Genomic DNA, 17,134 nt, shown 5'->3' with positions numbered 1-17,134 from the left:
GAAGAGTCCGCTGATAAACTGGCCTCCTGCAGTCCAGACCTGTCAATCATTGAAAACATCTGGAGCATCAGGACATGAACAATACAACAAAGGAGACCCTGAACTGTTGAGCAGCTCAAATCCTCTATCAGGCAAGAATGTAAATGTTTGGGAATTGAGGAGAACAGTTTCTGGAGTTTTTAAAGTAAAATGTTGTCCCCTAGTGTTGTTAAAAGAAGAGGTGATGCAACACAGTGGTAAACATGACCTTGTCCCAACGTTTTAGAGACGTGTTGCTGCCATCAGATTCAAAATGAACAGATATTTTTCATAAAAGAATAGTTCCCAGGTTTCTAGGTTTTTTGGAAACAGAGTTGTATATGTGAGGATGTCCAGATCACAAAGGCTACTACTTCCTCTAAAGCACAACATTTATTTCCCCTCAAAGAAAGCAGACTTTAATTTACTCACTAATCTCTCAATAATGCTTAATAAGCATGGAGCTGTTGGTTTATCAGGCTACTCAGAGGGTTGAGATGGCCTTCATGGAAAGAGATGATAACTCCAGTAATGTCAAAGTATAATAAAGCTAGTTGTTTATGATCCCTCTGAAGCTGAATGTCATGTCAAGTTGTGTTGAATATCATTTTATCATGAAATGTTGCAACACTCAAAACTACTGCGGTTAAACCTCAAAGTCTCGTGGCTTGATGAAAACCACCGCAAAGATGAGTTAAGTTTGAATATTTATTACAGTTACATGATGTCACGATGAAATAAATAATGAACACTGTCAAAGACTTTTACATAAAACATGTTGATATGCAAAATGTGAAACAATAAAAACACTAAACAGACCGACTTCTCGACCCAAAACACGCTAAAGCTACATACAGTCATTCAGTCAAAGTGCTATATTAACATACATGTGAACAGATGCAGGCTGTTATATCCACAAACTCTGAAAGTGTCACAAACTTTAAATATATCAGTTTCAAACAGACATTAAATGAATCAGAAATATCTTATTTACGTCTTCATATTATCAGCTGGTCTGACTCATACAGATGTTTCCACTGCAGGAACGAAACGCAACACGTGACCAAACCAGGTCAGAACATGGTGCATCGATGGGCTTCGTATAAAATGCTAGAATGCTTTTAACCTGAAATGAAGGCTTTTAATTTGAAATGGAAACAGGAAGTCGTGGCTGTTTGGGATTTCGGCCGTTTTCTCGTGAACTACAAAACATCAGAGAGGAGACGTGAAGATCACTTTTCTCGTTACGTTACAGTAAGTGCAATGAAAAAAGTGCAATGAGATGAATTTATTAAGAGACACACGTTGACCCCAAACTTAAAAATAAATTGAAGGCAAATTATCGATGTTTTTTTAAATGCACCCAACTGAATCTGGCGACACATCAGAAGATCTGCTGTAGATGGTGATGAGTAGTCCTGACCATAGGACCAGAGAACCAGAGGACCAGAGGACCAGAGGACCAGAGGACCAGAAGATCAGAGGACCAGAGGACCAGAGGACCAGAAGATCAGAGGACCAGAGGACCAGAGGACCAGAAGATCAGAGGACCAGAGAGGACCACAGAGGACCACAGAGGACCAGAGGACCACAGAGGACCACAGAGGACCAGATGACCAGAGGACCAGAAGATCAGAGGACCAGAGGACCAGAGGACCAGAAGATCAGAGGACCAGAGAGGACCACAGAGGACCACAGAGGACCAGAGGACCACAGAGGACCACAGAGGACCAGATGACCAGAGGACCAGAAGATCAGAGGACCAGAGGACCAGAGGACCAGAAGATCAGAGGACTACAGAGGACCACAGAGGACCACAGAGAACCACGGGACCAAAGGACAGACTGAGATCCATGAGCTCGATCAGTAAATAAAAATGTACACTTCAGTTCAGCTCCATACATTCTTGCAGCACACAGACATCTCCACCTTTGTAGTCCAGACATGCACTCATCCAGTGCACATGTTTAAACATAGTTAGAGTTGTTGGTGGATGTTACAGAACGATGACCTGAGGTGGTTTTCCTGCAGATGAGGATCTCCAACATGGCTGCCAGTCAGTTATATCAGCTGGAAACTCTTTGTTTCACTCTAATCTGTTGCTTCGGAGTGGTTTTCAAACACCGTGTTCCCTAGTTAGCAAGAGAACTTCTTGTGGTCGGCATCAACCTTACAGATTTGCTAGGTTTAATTCAGGAACTATAAATACTCAGTTTTTCATGAGGTTCCAGGTCCGGATGTAAATCCTGTGATTGTTTAAAGAGGACTCCTCGAGGTGGAGGGAGGCCGGCTGGTACTTTTCTGTTTGTTCGTCCTCCTGCGTGACAATGACACTTTATTTTTCCGTTGAACAGACGTCTGGTTTCTCTTTCTGTAGGATTCCCTCTTTGGACTGTCAGGAGCTCCGAGGTTCTCCACAAGTCTCCTCTGGAACACGGCCTGAAGCTAAAAAACAGAAATAACAATAAGGAGTTTATTCATGGTTCATTTATGTTTTATGGCCCCAAATGAACCCCTAATGTACATGAAAGTTTCATGATTTCCCCAAAAACCCAGAGCTGAAATGATCAGTTCATCATCTGATCAGTTATTATTTTGATAACTGATTTTTTTTTTTAAAGTCTTTTTTACAATAAGTTCTCTGCTCACAGCTTCTCAGATGTGAATATTTATGAGATTTCACCGTTTTTAATTAATTTCTTTGGGCTTCTTTTTTTTATGACGGCTGCAGACAAGGAAAATCATTAAAAAATTTAACTCCAGGGAATTATGATGACTTTTTCTTTTACTAATTTCTGACATTTTATTAATTGATTATTAATTATGTAATAAATAGAAGTCATTCATTTTTAATTAAAAATATATTTGCTGGTTACAGCCTTTCAGTTTTCAGAAAGTTTTTCAAGGTAGAATAAGATTCTCCAAAATTATACAAAAAAATATTTTGTGTTAACATTTTAAAATATTTTTCAAAACACTGCCAAAATATTCGGCCTCAATTCGTAAAATGATTTTAGTTGCAGTTTTATGTTCCAAGAATTATAATTTTTTTAAAACATAATTATTTCTAGAATTTTTTTGAAGAATTTGATTCTGCTTTTACACAAATATAGGAATAAATGAAATAAAACAAAACTTATTGCTGAAAACATCACTGGAACATTTTATGTTCTTACTGAGATAAACTCATAAAACCTGTCAGATGAAGTATTAAAGTATAATTCTGCAGCCCTGAAATAAACCCTCCCTTCATGAGGATTATAATGTTCGGCTGTCCGTCCATTTTAATAAACTGAGTTAACTGTTTAACAGCAGGACAAATTTAGGCTCCTAAAATCAACATTTAAATAATCCACAACTTTCTCAATCCGACTGAATAACAAGTGAACATTTGAATCCTCACAAGGGTCCGAATATTAACGGGCTTCACACTCAGTTCTTCACGTGTCAGTGTAAATCTCTTCTGATCTAATGAATCGTGTGAATATTGGGTGACGACCTTCCTACCATGTCTCTCTGCGTAGTGGTCTCAGCGGCTGAGGTTGTGGCTGCTGTTGAAGCCGTGGTGGTCCGCTGGCTCTTCGGTTTGGCGCAGTACATCTCCAGATGCTGAAGTTCACAGCCGGCTGACCGGCAGCACTGATCCACGATGCCCTTCCCTCTGGGCCGAGCGCCGTAGCCCGACCACGAGCCTTTACCTGCAGGGACACACAGGCATCACACATTTCAGTCTCAGCATCTTCCTCACATTAAAACATAAAAACTCGCCACAAGTATTGAAGCCACAAATAAATTTGAAGCACTTTTACAGTCATTACATTTCAGGATCACATATTTTAACATATAGAACACCGTCAAAATAATTCGATTTATCTTCTGAGAACCGTAAAGTCTCCTGACGGGTTCGTAGCTGTCAACAAACAGCGGTGTTTGAAAGTTTGTGAACCATTTACAATATTCTAAATATGACCTAAAACATCTGATTTTCAACTCCTAAAAGTAAATAAAGAGAACCAAATTAAGCAAATGACATAAAAATATGAAAATAGTATACTCTGTCATTTGCTTATTGAGCGAAAATGATCACATATTACATATCTGAGTGCAAAAGTCTGAGAAAATCAAGGATAACTGCTGATCCTCTGAGGTTCCTGTCTCACTATCATCAGCTGGTCCAGTTCTTTGGTGCAAAACTAATACGTTCCCCATAAGTCTCAATTTGCAAATGTTACAAACTAAAATGGTAAAAATGACCTGCTAAACATTATGTAATGTTAGCATTGTTATTGTTAGCGTGTTAGCATGCTGAAGCTAACATCAACACCATATGAATCATGTAATTAGTGACTAAATGAAATGGATTATTAATTTCCTGTATGTGCAGGCTTTTCAGTGTTGTCTAGTTAAACTCCAGCGTCCTTCTCAGAGACTCGCTGCTCCTTCTGTTGTTACTGCAGCTCTCAGATAAAACACGTTTCAACAATAATGCTATCGCACACTGCAGAGCGGATCAGCATCAGCCTCATATCACTGCAGGAGGCGGCCTTGGTCACAACGGGGGAAAAGTCACCAGGTGAAAGGGCTGCTGGGTGACTATGTGAGTGCAGTGGGAGAGATTCTATTGTGATCATGATCAGCTTCACACTCTGCACTGTAGCATCCAGGACGATCAGACATTATTCACACATTATTGTATGAAACAGAAATACCTTTTTCCTTCTAAGAGCTCCAGACCTGCAGAAAGTTGTGACTCGTCGTCATGGAGATAAATAAACATGAAGTGTTCCTGTTGTTGTGGGCTGTTAACCTGCTCAGTGTTTCATATGATGGCAGTGACATCACATGCAGATCCACTCAGACACCGGTTGCATGAACTTATGTTGGTTAAGAAATAATCATTTAAAATGTCAACAGAGAATCTTTGAGTCCCTTTTATCTGAGCAGATCTGCATTTATATACAAATTGGGATTTTACTTCTCTTTTGTATTTTTCCTCATGTTTCGTGATGTTTTAAATTAACAGTGACATGAAGGTACTGGTATGAATATATGCTTACTTGACACATTGTTAGGATGACCAGGTGTCCCATTTTATGTGGGACTGTACAACATTGTTGTTGCTTGTCCTGCGACCACAGACTGAATATAAACGTGTTCGTAGCTTCAGGTCTGAAAAATGGTTCTGATCCAGAAGTGTCTTCAGCTGCGATATCAGCGAGTGCCACTAGAGGTCGGCTCCAAAAAGCCTCCGGCTCCATAGACTCCCATTCAACTTCTCTCATCAAATCCAAAGTGAATAAAATGTGTCCATCAGTTATCTCGGTGTTGTTAGCTAAAGTCACTCCTTCTTATTAGTTTTCTGGAGGTCCATCTGAAAATAATCCCTCATTCATTAGAAAAGAAGATTCAAGAAGACCTGTTTTTGGGGGCGTGTCTGTTTGATTGACAGGCCTGTGGTGCAGTCAGGTTACAGCTATCGGTGGGCGGGACGTAGTATCGTCAGGTTTCCGATCAGATCGGTCAGATCCACATCTGGCTCCTCCCCCAGCTCGTCCAAATATGGTCACTTCCTGCTCCAAACCGCTCCGAACTAGCAAAGATGGTGACGGACAGAATCTGAACTGGAGGATTCATAACGTTCACAAACCAACGATGACGTCACTGATGGACGATGACATCACTGATGGTTGATGCCTGCCTGCCACATATTGAGACGATATCCTACAGACACTTTTCTGAAATCTAGAAATGCAGCTAAAGATCCGCAGAAACCAAAAGATGATTGACAGACAGATCAAGAAACAGAAGTTGAAATAACTCCCAACCACACAGGTATGCAGACTGTGGTAGTAAACCAGATCATCCATCCATCATCTTCCGCTTATCCGGGGTCGGGTCACGGTGGCAGCAGGCCAAGCAAGTAGACCCAGACTTCCCTCTCCCCCGCAACATTTTCCAGCTCATGCTGGGGGATCCTGAGGCGTTCCCAGGCCAGCGGGAGATATAATCCTCCAGATGTCCTGGGTCTCCCCGGGGTCTCCTGCCAGTATGGCGTGCCCGGAAAACCTCCAGAGGGAGGCGCCCAGGAGGATCCTGATCAGATGCTGAACCACCTCAGCTGACTCCTTTCGAGGTGAAGGAGTAGCGTCTCAACTTTAAGTTCCCTCCTGATGTCCGAGCTCCTTCCCCGATCTCTAAGGCTGAGCCCGGCCTCCTACGGAGGAAACTCATTTCGGCCGCTTGTAGCCGCGACCTCGTTCTTTCGGTCACGACCCAGAGAGCTGCTGACCATCGGTGAGGGTCGGAACGTAGATCGCCCGGTAAACTTCACCAACACGGTCCGGTGCAGCGCCTGTTGAACTGCTGCAACCGCACTGATCCGGCGGTCAATCTCCCGCTCCATCTTCCCATCAGTCGTGAACAAGACCCCAAGATACTTAAACTCCTTCGCTTGAGGCAGGCACTCCGTCCCCACCTGCAGGGAGCAATCCACCGGTTTCTGGCCGAGAACCATGGCCTCAGATTTGGAGGTGCTAACCCTCGTCCCCGCCGCTTCACACTCGCCTGCAAACTGCCCCAGTGAGTGCTGGAGGTCACGGTCCGAAGAGGCCAACAGGACCACATCATCTGCAAACATCAGAGATGCAATCTGGAGACCCCCGGCTGCACCTAGATATCCTGTCCATGAAGGTCACAAACAAGATCAGTGACAAAGGGCAGCTCTGGTGGAGGCCAACACCCACTGTAAACGAGTCTGACTTATTGCCGAGAATACAAACACAGCTCCTACTGCGGTTTTACAGAGTCCGGATGCCCCATTGCAACAGGTCCAGCACCCCGTACTCTCGCAGCACCCCCCACAAAAACCTCCGGGGGACCCGGTCGAAAGCCTTCTCCAAGTCCACAAAGCACATGTAGACTGGATGGGAAAACTCCCAGTACCCCTCCAGTAGTCCTGTGAGGGTAAAGATCTGGTCCACTGTTCCACAACGAGGACAGAATCCGTACTGTTCCTCTTGAATCTGAGGTTCGACAAACGGTTGGAGTCCTTTCCAGCACTCTGGCAACATAGCTCCCAGGATCACTGAGCCACTCAAACCCCTCCACCACGTTAAGATGCCGATTCACGGAGGGGTAAACCAGATCAAATAAGACATATTTTATTTAGTCCGAACCTTAATCTGCATTGTGATATTATCTGTTTTTAAGTTCTGAGTTGGACAGACATGAACAGTTTAGACGACCTCAGCATCAGTAACGTGTCCCACATGGTCCCACATTTGTGTTGATGAAATCTAGTCATCCTGCACATGAAGGTGAACTTCTCTGAGTTAGATAATATCCCTCTCTGGTATAAATAAACATATTTTAAAGAGGATTTCCAAGTCTTGAGGCGGAGAACCTCCCGGTAGACTCACCCAAATAGATCCCTCGATCCCCGCACACGAATATGAGGTCACTGAGGAGGTCAGAGCCACAGCGGAGTCGCGCTGCCTCGGAGGAGAGCGGCCATCCTGCCAGACACACGCTGCAGTAGAACATGCAGATCCGAACACACAGAACCTGAAGACGAGAGGGAAACCGGTCAACAACGACATCTAGACCATGAACAGAACTTTGAGGTTCTGAGATTAAAACACAGGGGGAGTCAGGTGTGATATAAGATGCAACCATCATCATCCTCAGAGGACAGGATCATTCAGTCCTGATGAACTGTGACACAGTTACTGTTGCTCCTTGTTTTGTTTATTGCATGTTTACCTAAAACTGTAATGAGTTTTCATCAGTCAGCTGAGCCTCAACCTGTCACAGTAACATTAATTAAGTCTTATTCGAACACGAAGAAGCTTCTGATCTGATTGATTCAACCAGCTCCTGTTTGATTCAGATTAAATATAGTAAATACTGATTTAACAGAAGCAGAGTTGTTGGTCTGTTGGTCTATTTGTCTGTTTGTCTGTTGGACTGGTTGTCTGTTGGTCTGTTTGTCTGGTTGTCTGTTGGTATAGTTGTCTGTTTGTCTGGTGTTCTGGTTATCTGTTGGTCTGTATGTCTGTTGGTCTTTTGTCTGTTGGTCTGGTTGTCTGATGGTCTGGTTATCTGTTGGTCTGGATGTCTGTTGTTCTGTTGGTCTGGTTGTCTGTTGATCTGTTGGTCTGGTTGTCTGTTGGTCTGTTGGTCTGGTTGTCTGGTTGTCTGTTGATCTGTTGGTCTGGTTGTCTGTTGATCTGTTGGTCTGGTTTTCGGTTGATCTGTTGATCTGTTGGTCTGTTGGTCTGTTGGTCTGGTTGTCTGTTGGTCTGTTGGTCTGGTTGTCTGTTGGTCTGTTTGTGTGTTGGTCTGTTTGTCTGTTGAACTGGTTGTCTATTGGTCTGGTTGTCTGGTTGTCTTTTGGTCTGTTGGTCTGGCTGTCTGTTTATCGATTGGTCTGGTGGTTTGTTGGTCTGGTTGTCTGGTTGTCTGTTGGTCTGTTAGTCTGGTTGTCTGTTGGTTTGATTGTCTGTTGGTCTGGTTGTCTGTTGGTCTGTTGGTCTTTTGGTCTGTTGGTCTGGTTGGCTGTTGGTCTGTTTCTCTGTTTCTCTGTTCCTCGGTTGATCTATTGGTCTGGTCGTTGTTCTGGTTGTCTGTTTGTCTATTGGTCTGGTTGTTTGTTGGTCTGTTGGTCTGGTTGTCGGTTCGTCTGTTTCTCTGTTTCTCTATTGGTCTGTTGGTCTGGTTGTCTGGTTGTCTGTTGTTCTGGTTGCCAGTTGGTCTGGTTGTCTGTTTGAATGTTGGTCTGTTAGTCTGTTGGTCTGGTTGTCTGTTGGTCTGCTTTTTCTGGTCTTTTGGTCTGGTTGTCAGTTGGTCTTTTTGTCTGTTTGTCCTTTGGTCTGGATGTCTGTTGGTGTGCTTTTTCTGGTATTTTGGTCTGGTTACCTTTTGGTCTGGTTGTCAGTTGTTCTGGTTGTCTGTTTGTCTATTGGTATGGATGTCAGTTGGTCATTTTGTCTGTTGGTCTGTTGGTCTGGTTGTCCATTGGTCTGATTGTCTGTTGGTCTGTTTCTCCGTTCCTCGGTTGGTCTTTTGGTCTGGTTGTTGTTCTGGTTGACTGTTTGTCTATTGGTTTGTTGGTCTGTTGGTAGGTTGGGCTGGTTGTCAGTTGGTCTGTTTCTCTGTTTCTCTGTTGGTCTGGTTGTCTTTTGATCTGGATGTCTGTTGGCCTTTTGGTCTGTTAGTCTGTTGGTCTGGTTGTCTGTTGGTCTGATTGTTTTTGGTCTGTTGGTCTCGTCTGTTGGAATGTTGGTCTATTGGTCTGGATGTCAGTTGGTCTTTTTGTCTGGTTGCTTGTTGGCCTGGTTGTCTGTTGTAATGTTGGTCTATTGGTCTGGATTTCAGTTTTTCTGTTGGTCTGTTTGTCTGTTTTTCTGTTGGTCTGTTTCTCTGTTGGTCTTTTGGACTGGATGTCTGTAGGTCTGTTTGTCTGATGGTCTGGTTGTCTGTTGGTCTGGTTGTTTGTTGGTTTGGTTGTCTGTAAGTCTGTGGGTCTGTTGATCTGTTGGTCTGGTTGCCTGTTGGTCTGTTTGTATGGTTGTCTATTAGTCTGGATGTCTGTTTGTCTGTTGGTCTGGACTTCTGCTGGTCTGGTTGTCTGTTTCTCTGTTGGTCTGGTTGTCTTTTGATCTGGATGTCTGTTGGCCTTTTGGTCTGTTAGTCTGTTGGTCTGGTTGTCTGTTGGTCTGATTGTTTTTGGTCTGTTGGTCTCATCTGTTGGAATGTTGGTCTATTGGTCTGTTTCTCTGTTGGTCTTTTGGACTGGATGTCTGTAGGTCTGTTTGTCTGATGGTCTGGTTGGCTGTTGGTCTGGATGTCTATTAGTCTGGATGTCTGGTTGTCTGTTGGTCTGGTTGTCTGTTGGCCTGTTTGTCCGGTTGTCTGTTGGTCTGGTTTTCTGTTTGTTTATTGGTCTGGTTGTTTGTTGGTTTGGTTGTCTGTAAGTCTGTAGGTCTGTTGATCTGTTGGTCTGGTTGTCTGTTGGTCTGTTTGTATGGTTGTCTATTAGTCTGGATGTCTGTTTGTCTGTTGGTCTGGACTTCTGCTGGTCTGGTTGTCTGTTTGTCTGTTGGTCTGGTTGTCTGCTGGTCTGTTTGTCTGTTGGCCTGTTTGTCTGCTTGTCTGTTGGTCTGGTTTTCTGTTTGTCTATTGGTCTGGTTGTTTGTTGGTTTGGTTGTCTGTAAGTCTGTAGGTCTGTTGATCTGTTGGTCTGGTTGTCTGTTGGTCTGGTTATCTTTTGGTCTGGCAGTCTGTTTGTCTGCTTGTCTGTTGGTCTGGTTTTCTGTTTGTCTATTGGTCTGGTTGTTTGTTGGTTTGGTTGTCTGTTGATCTGTTGGTCTGGTTGTCTGTTGGTCTGTTTGTATGGTTGTCTATTAGTCTGGATGTCTGTTTGTCTGTTGGCCTGTTTGTCTGCTTGTCTGTTGGTCTGGTTTTCTGTTTGTGTATTGGTCTGGTTGTTTGTTGGTTTAGTTGTCTGTAAGTCTGTAGGTCTGTTGATCTGTTGGTCTGGTTGTCTGTTGGTCTGTTGGTCTGGTTATCTTTTGGTCTGGCAGTCTGTTTGTCTGCTTGTCTGTTGGTCTGGTTTTCTGTTTGTCTATTGGTCTGGTTGTTTGTTGGTCTGGTTGTCTGTTGGTCTGTTTGTATGGTTGTCTATTAGTCTGGATGTCTGTTTGTCTGTTGGTCTGGACTTCTGCTGGTCTGGTTGTCTGGTTGTCTGTTGGTCTGGTTGTCTGCTGGTCTGGTTGTCTGTTGGCCTGTTTGTCTGTTGGTCTGGTTTTCTTTTGGTCTGTTGGTCTGGTAATCTGTTAGTCTGGTTGTCTTTTGGTCTGCTGGTCTGTTTGTCTCTTGGTCTGGTTGTCTGCAGGTCTGTAGGTCTGTTGGTCTTTTTCTCTGTTGGTCTGGTGGTCTGGTGGTCTGTTGGTCTGGTTATCTTTTGGTCTGGCAGTCTGTAGGTCTGTTGGTCTGTTGGTCTGTTGGTTTGTTTCTCTGTTCGTCTGTTTGTCTTTTGGTCTTGTTGTCTGTTGGTCTGGTTATCTATTAGTCTGTTTGTCTGTTGGTCTGTTTGTCCTCCATCATCAGAAAACACGAGCTGTAACTTCCTGGTCTTATTCAACTGGGAGCTTTTACTATGCGTTATTCTCCACTTATCTTTACTGTTATATTTATCATTAAGGCACAAAAAACCTTTAAATCCACATCTTCACCTGTCAGATGAAGCTAAATGTGACAGAGCCTGTAATGAATGTAATTATTAATAATAATAATAATAATAATAATAATATCAGGTGACTCTGCACCGGCTAAATTTAAATTAAAAGATTTTAGTCATGTATGCAGACATCTCACTGATCACACTCAGGTTTAATTCTTTGAATTGTTTCAACAGCTCGAGGACAAAATGATAACTATATTATTTCATAAAATTCATATTAAAATTATTTTAACATGAAACTGATCCATTAAAAAATGAATTGGAGACATCTTTGACTAATGCTTATATTCTCTTAGTTAAACTTCATAAATGTGACAGTTTGAGGATAAAAACCTAAAAAAGTGACGTTGGACAGAATAACATTGATGATTTTATGGGATGGAAGAGATCATGTTCACTGAAGGGTTGAAGATACAGTAGGAAGTCTCCTGATGAAGTGTTCTCTCATCTCAAACGTAATCATGGTGTCAGACGTCCTGTTCAGTTCAGCAGATAAACTGTATTTAACAGGGATTTCTCCTTTTAAACAGTGAAGGCAGCAAACTCTCACACATTTGTATCCTGTCACCATGTTTCTGACAAATCAACCCAATAATTAGATACTAATAAGTTCTGCATTTCTGGCAGAGTTGTGAAAAGCTTTCTGTTTGGTCAACATAGAAACAATCTGATGAAGTCCTTAAATGTTGCAGCAGTTTGACAATTTGATTGATATTTGAGCATTTTAATTTTTTGAAAACATGTTGAAAATGTTGAAAAAGACAAAAATCCAAACACACTCTGGACGCTCCTGGAAAAGGAATCCCTCTTTTTCATTTACTTGCATTGATTTTTTTTTTTTTTTTCATTATTATTATTTTTAATACTAACATTAATATTTGTGTATTTTAAGTTTAAATTCTTAATAATTTTTTTTTACTAACATCAATATTTTTGTATTTTAAGTTGAAATTGTTCATTGTTTCTTCACTAGGACCCAGGAAATGTAATTTCATGTCATCATATCAGGGAAGCTAGCTCCGTAAATCCTTTTAAAAGAAAGGTCATAACATCTCTTCACTTTAGCCTTTAACTTGCTTCTGCTGAAGCTCTCTTGCACTTGAACTACGGCACTTTTAAAATCATATTTATATATTCTAGATTTGAACTCTATTTGTGTTTAATTTTATGCATTTCATTTCTTTTCTATATTTTTAAATGTTCCTTTATATTGTTTCTTATGTGAAACTGCATGTAATTTTCTTGCTGTGAAGCACTGCGAAACTGCATTTCTTGTGTGAAAGGTGCTATACATATAAAGTTTGTTATTATGATTATTATTATTACTATAATTATTTTGAGCAGGGTTATACTGATCTAGCTGATGACAGTAATCTGTTCTTGTGTCCTTCAACTCCTGAACAAACATCAGATTCACAAATTTAAACACACAAGATTTTACAAGATTTTACTGGATAGAATTATCATTTAGTATTTAGTTCTCTGTCCTTTGAACCACCTGAAACATCCAGTTCAGTCATCTGTTATTCTGTTTCTTTACACTGATGACCAGCTTTAACACTCATCATCTGTTCATGGTTGGAAACTTTATTCTCCATGTGTTCAACTAAACGTCTGTGCACCATGAATCAGATCAATATGATGATTTTTAGGATCCGCACAATCAGATTGAAATGAGAAACCGAGAACTTAGTTCAAAACATATTCAAAAAGTTTTACTGACTGAAGACACAAAGAAGAGAAACAAGATCTGAAACCAGACGCTTCAGTTCAAATTAAATCATTTCAGCTGAAGGAGATCTGCAGTCTTACCTTGAGTGTGAGAGGTGAGGCGGGGGGGCAGCGTGAGGAGGTCATCCTGTCCGAGTGGACCGGCTGCAGCAGACCTGCAGTCTTATAGCGGGGCAGCAGGAGGGGAGGTGTCGTCCCTCCGTGTCCTCCTGAGGAGCTATCAGAGGACTCACTGCTGTATCTCTGCAGATCGACTCGTTCTGTCCGAACAGGATCTTCATCTCCGTCTCAAACATCACCCTCGTTCACAGACTGTTAACCAGAGCAGACAGCAGCCCGGCAGCGCCACCTAGCTGAGACCGGTCCAGCAGCCCTGCAGTGATTTCTTCCTCCTGGAGTTTTCAGAGGACAAACTGGAGGTTAAACTGCTGGTTGACCAATGTTGTCGGGTGCTTCTATTATTCTGTCTAGCCGTCTGTACAACTGGACACTTCAACAGCAACACAAACTGAAGGTGTCATCGAATAGTCCGTTTTATTCAGCCATATTAAGAGTTGTTTGAATTCTTAGGAAAAAATCCTCTATAAGAAGACGGGAGGTTACAGCGTCCCAAAATTCTTTGCAGCTGCAACATTTAACGCGACACATTGTTAGCCTTAGAGCAGTTTATGTTAAACCAAGAATTTCCACTAAAACGTATGTGGAGAAAACTTAAGACATATCTTTTTAACTTGGCAATTGATTAATTGAGGCTCCAGTGTTTATTTTTTGTTAGGGTTTTATTTGTGTTTTATTGTTTCATCTACTTTTCTTTTTTTCTTTATTGTGTTTGAAGTTTCTTTAGCTCTGTGAAGTGCTTTGGGATTAATTGTTCTATGAAAGTGTTGGGGCCCTTACGTCTGAAAAAGATGAAAAATGTAAGCAGGTACCCTTATATTTGAAATTTTTATATTTTCTACGTCACACTATAATGTGACACTTTTTTATATTTTGGACAGCATAGTACATATGATTTTTTGTTTTGTTTTGGACAACCCCTCACGTTTTTCATGCGTTTCGGACGTAAGGGTCCCCGCTCACATTTGTCCAAAAAGCATAAAAAGCTTAAGGGGGAACTTCGGTTCAAACTGTTGTTCATCCCTGAACATCAGAGCTGGTGAACGCAGCTTGAAATCAAAAACGCTTCTTTATGTTCAACACACGTCTTTATTAACAGAAATAAACTGATGACAGATGTTCATGTGAAACATGTTTTATGAAGTGAGTCCTGAATGTTGGTCCCATAATAACCTGAACATCGTCTGTCTCTGACCGACCGGCGGAGACATCTCGTCCTTCCGTCTCAGACCAGAAACCGTTTGAGTCCAGTTTTCTGTCACTGAGAGGACGTCCTGTCGTTCAGAGCCGATTCGGTCTGTTTCAGTCGGGCCTTCATCTGAGCGATCCTCTCCTCCCGATGCAGATCCTCGAAGACGCACGTCTGCTGAGACGTGGAGGCGACAGACCGTCTCCTGGTCTGCCCACCTTCCTCCTGCTCCTCCTCCTGCTGCTGCTGCTCCTCCTCCTCCTCCTCAGCTGGCTGCAGCGCTGCTCCCTCTGAGACCTGCCGTCCTCCGGTGTCCTCTGTGCTCTGAATTATTCTACGTGCGGCGTGTTTCTTCCTCGGCCGCTCGTCTTCCTCCTGCGGGACAAAGATGGCAGCGTCACTGAGAGCATCACGTTCACTCTCTGGGATTCGACCGAGCGTCGCCTCCTCCGCGGTAACAGAACAACAGCTGCTGGTTACCATGACAACGGCACGGTCACAGTAAAACATCTCTGAACCCTCTGCGAGTCTCAGGCTTCAAACAGCTGTTCTCTGGTGCACATCAGTGGACACTAATGAGTTGTCCCGTATGCTGCCACCTAGTGGCCGACCTTTGTAACATCAAGAAACAACGAAGGAGTGACATAATTATGAAAATCCAAGAATTGCTTTTATGGTACCGATAATCACATGTGCACTAAATATGATGTCATGCGGCTGCACTTCAATTATGATTCATATAATTTCTGAGACGGTTAAAAATTCTTCATCTTTTATACAAATTACTGAATTTATGTTATTTGACTGTAACTTTCTGTTTTTGTAGATAAAAACAATATTTAATGCAGATTATTTTAGTTCATAATGTTACTGTCAGATATAGTGTTTTAATTATGTGCATTTGATTTGCAGGGCATGATGGGAAAACCTCCAGGACAGGGACGTGAACACTGAGTGGAACAACTGAAAAAGTGTGACAAGAAATGAAATTGATTTTTTTGCTTTTTGCTTAAAGACGAATAAGATCACTTAATAAAAATGTTTTCACTTAGATTATCGTGATTCATCTGCGACAGGATTCGATGTTCGATGACTTTCTCTGGAGACCAAACGTGAATAAAGTCGACTTCCTGGTTAAATGTAAATGTGTTCTCTTTCCTTCGGCTGGTGTTTGGAGGAGCAGTGTGATGCTGGAGGACCGGTGGGCGGGGCATCTGGTCGTCTGTGTGTCTCCGGAGGACCGGTGGGCGGGGCATCTGGTCGTCTGTGTGTCTCCGGAGGACCGGTGGGCGGGGCATCTGGTCGTCTGTGTGTCTCCGGAGGACCGGTGGGCGGGGCATCTGGCAGCGGTACTCGGTTCCGCCCGGGCTTCCTGATGGACAGGTAGATGCGTCCGTTGTAAATGACCACAGCGTCCTGGCTGGCCAGCGGAGCCGGGCTATGCGGTAGTGGGGCGGGGGGGGAGGGGCGTGTCCCAGGGACGGTTTCCTTCAGGACCTTGGTGGCCGCTCGGTTGGACGAGACGAAGGACATCCTGAAGGTACCCGACGCAGCCCTGAACTCCGTCCCCAGCACCGAGGACATGTTCTCCATCACGCCACTCCCCGTGCGGGACGCCGGGCGGACGCCTTTCCTCCGGATCAGCGCCGGACAGATCCAGATCCCCTCCGGAGAGTTGGCGGGCTTCCTGCCGGCGTCAGAGGCGGGGAGGTGGAGCCCCATCCGTCGAAGCACAGAGGCCGGGAGGCTGCGCAGAGGGATGCTCTTCACCTCCGCCTCCACCGGGATGTACACCTCCAGCCTGCTCAGGACATCCTCACTCTGCCTGGTGTCCTGGAGACAGACAGACGTCATCAGGTTAAGCCCCGCCCACTAGAGACACCAGTTAAAGACATTAATGTCACAACGTCCCGACAATCAGACGTGACTGTCATGCGTGTTGTATACTTCCTGAAACGGTCTGTGACACCGACCAATAGGAGCGCAGAGTGGACACAACATGAGGGGTGGAGGACAGACGGGTGGAGGACAGATGGTCCACTGCTGTAACGTCCATCAGTCTGAACAGATTAAAAAACTGCAATCTAAAAACTGTTTCTAACATGATGGAGTTAAAAACATAATCTGTTATCTTTCTGTACTCTGAGTATAAACTCAGGGCGCTAAACTCAACTCAGGAGTTAAACTCAGGAGTTAAACTCGGGAGTTAAACTCGGGAGTTAAGCTCAGGAGTTAAGCTCAGGAGTTAAACTCAGGAGTTAAACTCGGGAGTTAAGCTCAGGAGTTAAGCTCAGGAGTTAAACTCGGGAGTTAAGCTCAGGAGTTAAACTCGGGAGTTAAGCTCAGGAGTTAAGCTCAGGAGTTAAGCTCAGGAGTTAAACTCGGGAGTTAAGCTCAGGAGTTAAACTCAAGGGGTTAAATTTAGGGGTTAAACTCGGGGGTTAAACTCAGCTGTGTTTGTTTTGTCAACACAAAAACTCATTTTGAAGAAATTGTGTTTCGAACCGGTTGTTCGATTAACCCCCTCGCTGACGTCATCAGCTCCAAGAAGTGAAATTAAAACCCTCCAGAGATCAAATTCTGAGGACACAGCGGACACGTCGTCATGTTGTCGGATTAACGTTCAGATGAGAGCTGAAGAAGAAGAAACGGGCCGGTTCGTCTCTGACCGGAACAGCTGCGTCACGTTCCCGTTAACGGCCGGTTGAACCGGTAGAAACACGACACACATTAGAAATCGGATAGAAACGTGAGGTGTCGTTGACAGAAGTGCCAGCGGGATGTTCGCCTTACCTTCATGACGCCATGGTTTCCGCTTTTAAAGATTCCACTTCCTC

At 43.4% G+C, this 17,134-nt stretch overlaps 3 protein-coding genes across 4 annotated transcripts in view; 1 reads left to right on the top strand and 2 right to left on the bottom strand.

Annotated features, from left to right (window-relative positions):
• Nucleotides 1–476: 476 nt before the first annotated feature.
• Nucleotides 477–1,866, top strand: LOC138192085 (octapeptide-repeat protein T2-like). The gene is made up of 2 exons (XM_069139266.1): nt 477–557; nt 1,447–1,866. Exons 1-2 carry the CDS (start codon nt 477–479, stop codon nt 1,864–1,866), a joined length of 501 nt encoding a protein of 166 aa, XP_068995367.1.
• A 408-nt stretch (nt 1,867–2,274) lies between these two features.
• On the bottom strand, nt 2,275–13,153 carry igf3 (insulin-like growth factor 3). The gene is made up of 4 exons (XM_069139271.1): nt 13,073–13,153; nt 7,437–7,581; nt 3,526–3,716; nt 2,275–2,463 (listed from the first exon to the last, which is right to left on the bottom strand). The coding sequence occupies exons 1-4, from the start codon at nt 13,115–13,117 to the stop codon at nt 2,275–2,277; spliced, it is 570 nt and encodes a 189-aa protein (XP_068995372.1). The 5' UTR covers nt 13,118–13,153.
• A 1,021-nt stretch (nt 13,154–14,174) lies between these two features.
• The window catches only part of LOC138192093 (uncharacterized), a 2,994-nt gene continuing 34 nt past the window's right edge, over nt 14,175–17,134 (bottom strand). Inside the window, exons 1-2 of one of the 2 annotated variants that reach the window (XM_069139275.1) lie at nt 17,091–17,134; nt 14,175–16,130 (exon numbers count right to left, since the gene is read on the bottom strand). The exon at nt 17,091–17,134 is cut by the window's right edge and continues 34 nt beyond it. In XM_069139275.1, coding sequence (XP_068995376.1) covers nt 15,432–16,130; nt 17,091–17,096 — 705 coding nt within the window. In that variant the 5' untranslated portion in view covers nt 17,097–17,134 and the 3' untranslated portion in view covers nt 14,175–15,431. Of the gene's footprint in view, nt 16,170–17,090 lie in introns of both variants that reach the window. The other variant, XM_069139274.1, reaches the window with a different exon arrangement.

This window comes from Embiotoca jacksoni, unplaced genomic scaffold (genome assembly GCF_022577435.1).
Source record: "Embiotoca jacksoni isolate LCO1_2020_lvr unplaced genomic scaffold, fEmbJac1.0.p SCAF_80, whole genome shotgun sequence".
NCBI lineage: Eukaryota > Metazoa > Chordata > Actinopteri > Embiotocidae > Embiotoca > Embiotoca jacksoni.
The sequence above is the reverse complement of the archived record's forward strand: the minus strand, read 5'-3'. Positions and strand labels throughout refer to the sequence as shown.

Excerpts from the sequence above, each read along its gene's own strand:
- LOC138192085 (XM_069139266.1), top strand. The coding sequence starts at position 477 with ATGGAGCTGTTGGTTTATCAGGCTACTCAGAGGGTTGAGATGGCCTTC. Across the intron at positions 558-1,446 it reads ATAACTCCAGTAATGTCAAA|GACCAGAGAACCAGAGGACC; the intron begins GTATAATAAAGC and ends TCCTGACCATAG.
- igf3 (XM_069139271.1), bottom strand. The coding sequence starts at position 13,117 with ATGACCTCCTCACGCTGCCCCCCCGCCTCACCTCTCACACTCAAG. Across the intron at positions 7,582-13,072 it reads CCTCACCTCTCACACTCAAG|GTTCTGTGTGTTCGGATCTG; the intron begins GTAAGACTGCAG and ends TCTCGTCTTCAG. Across the intron at positions 3,717-7,436 it reads GGATCGAGGGATCTATTTGG|GTAAAGGCTCGTGGTCGGGC; the intron begins GTGAGTCTACCG and ends GTGTCCCTGCAG.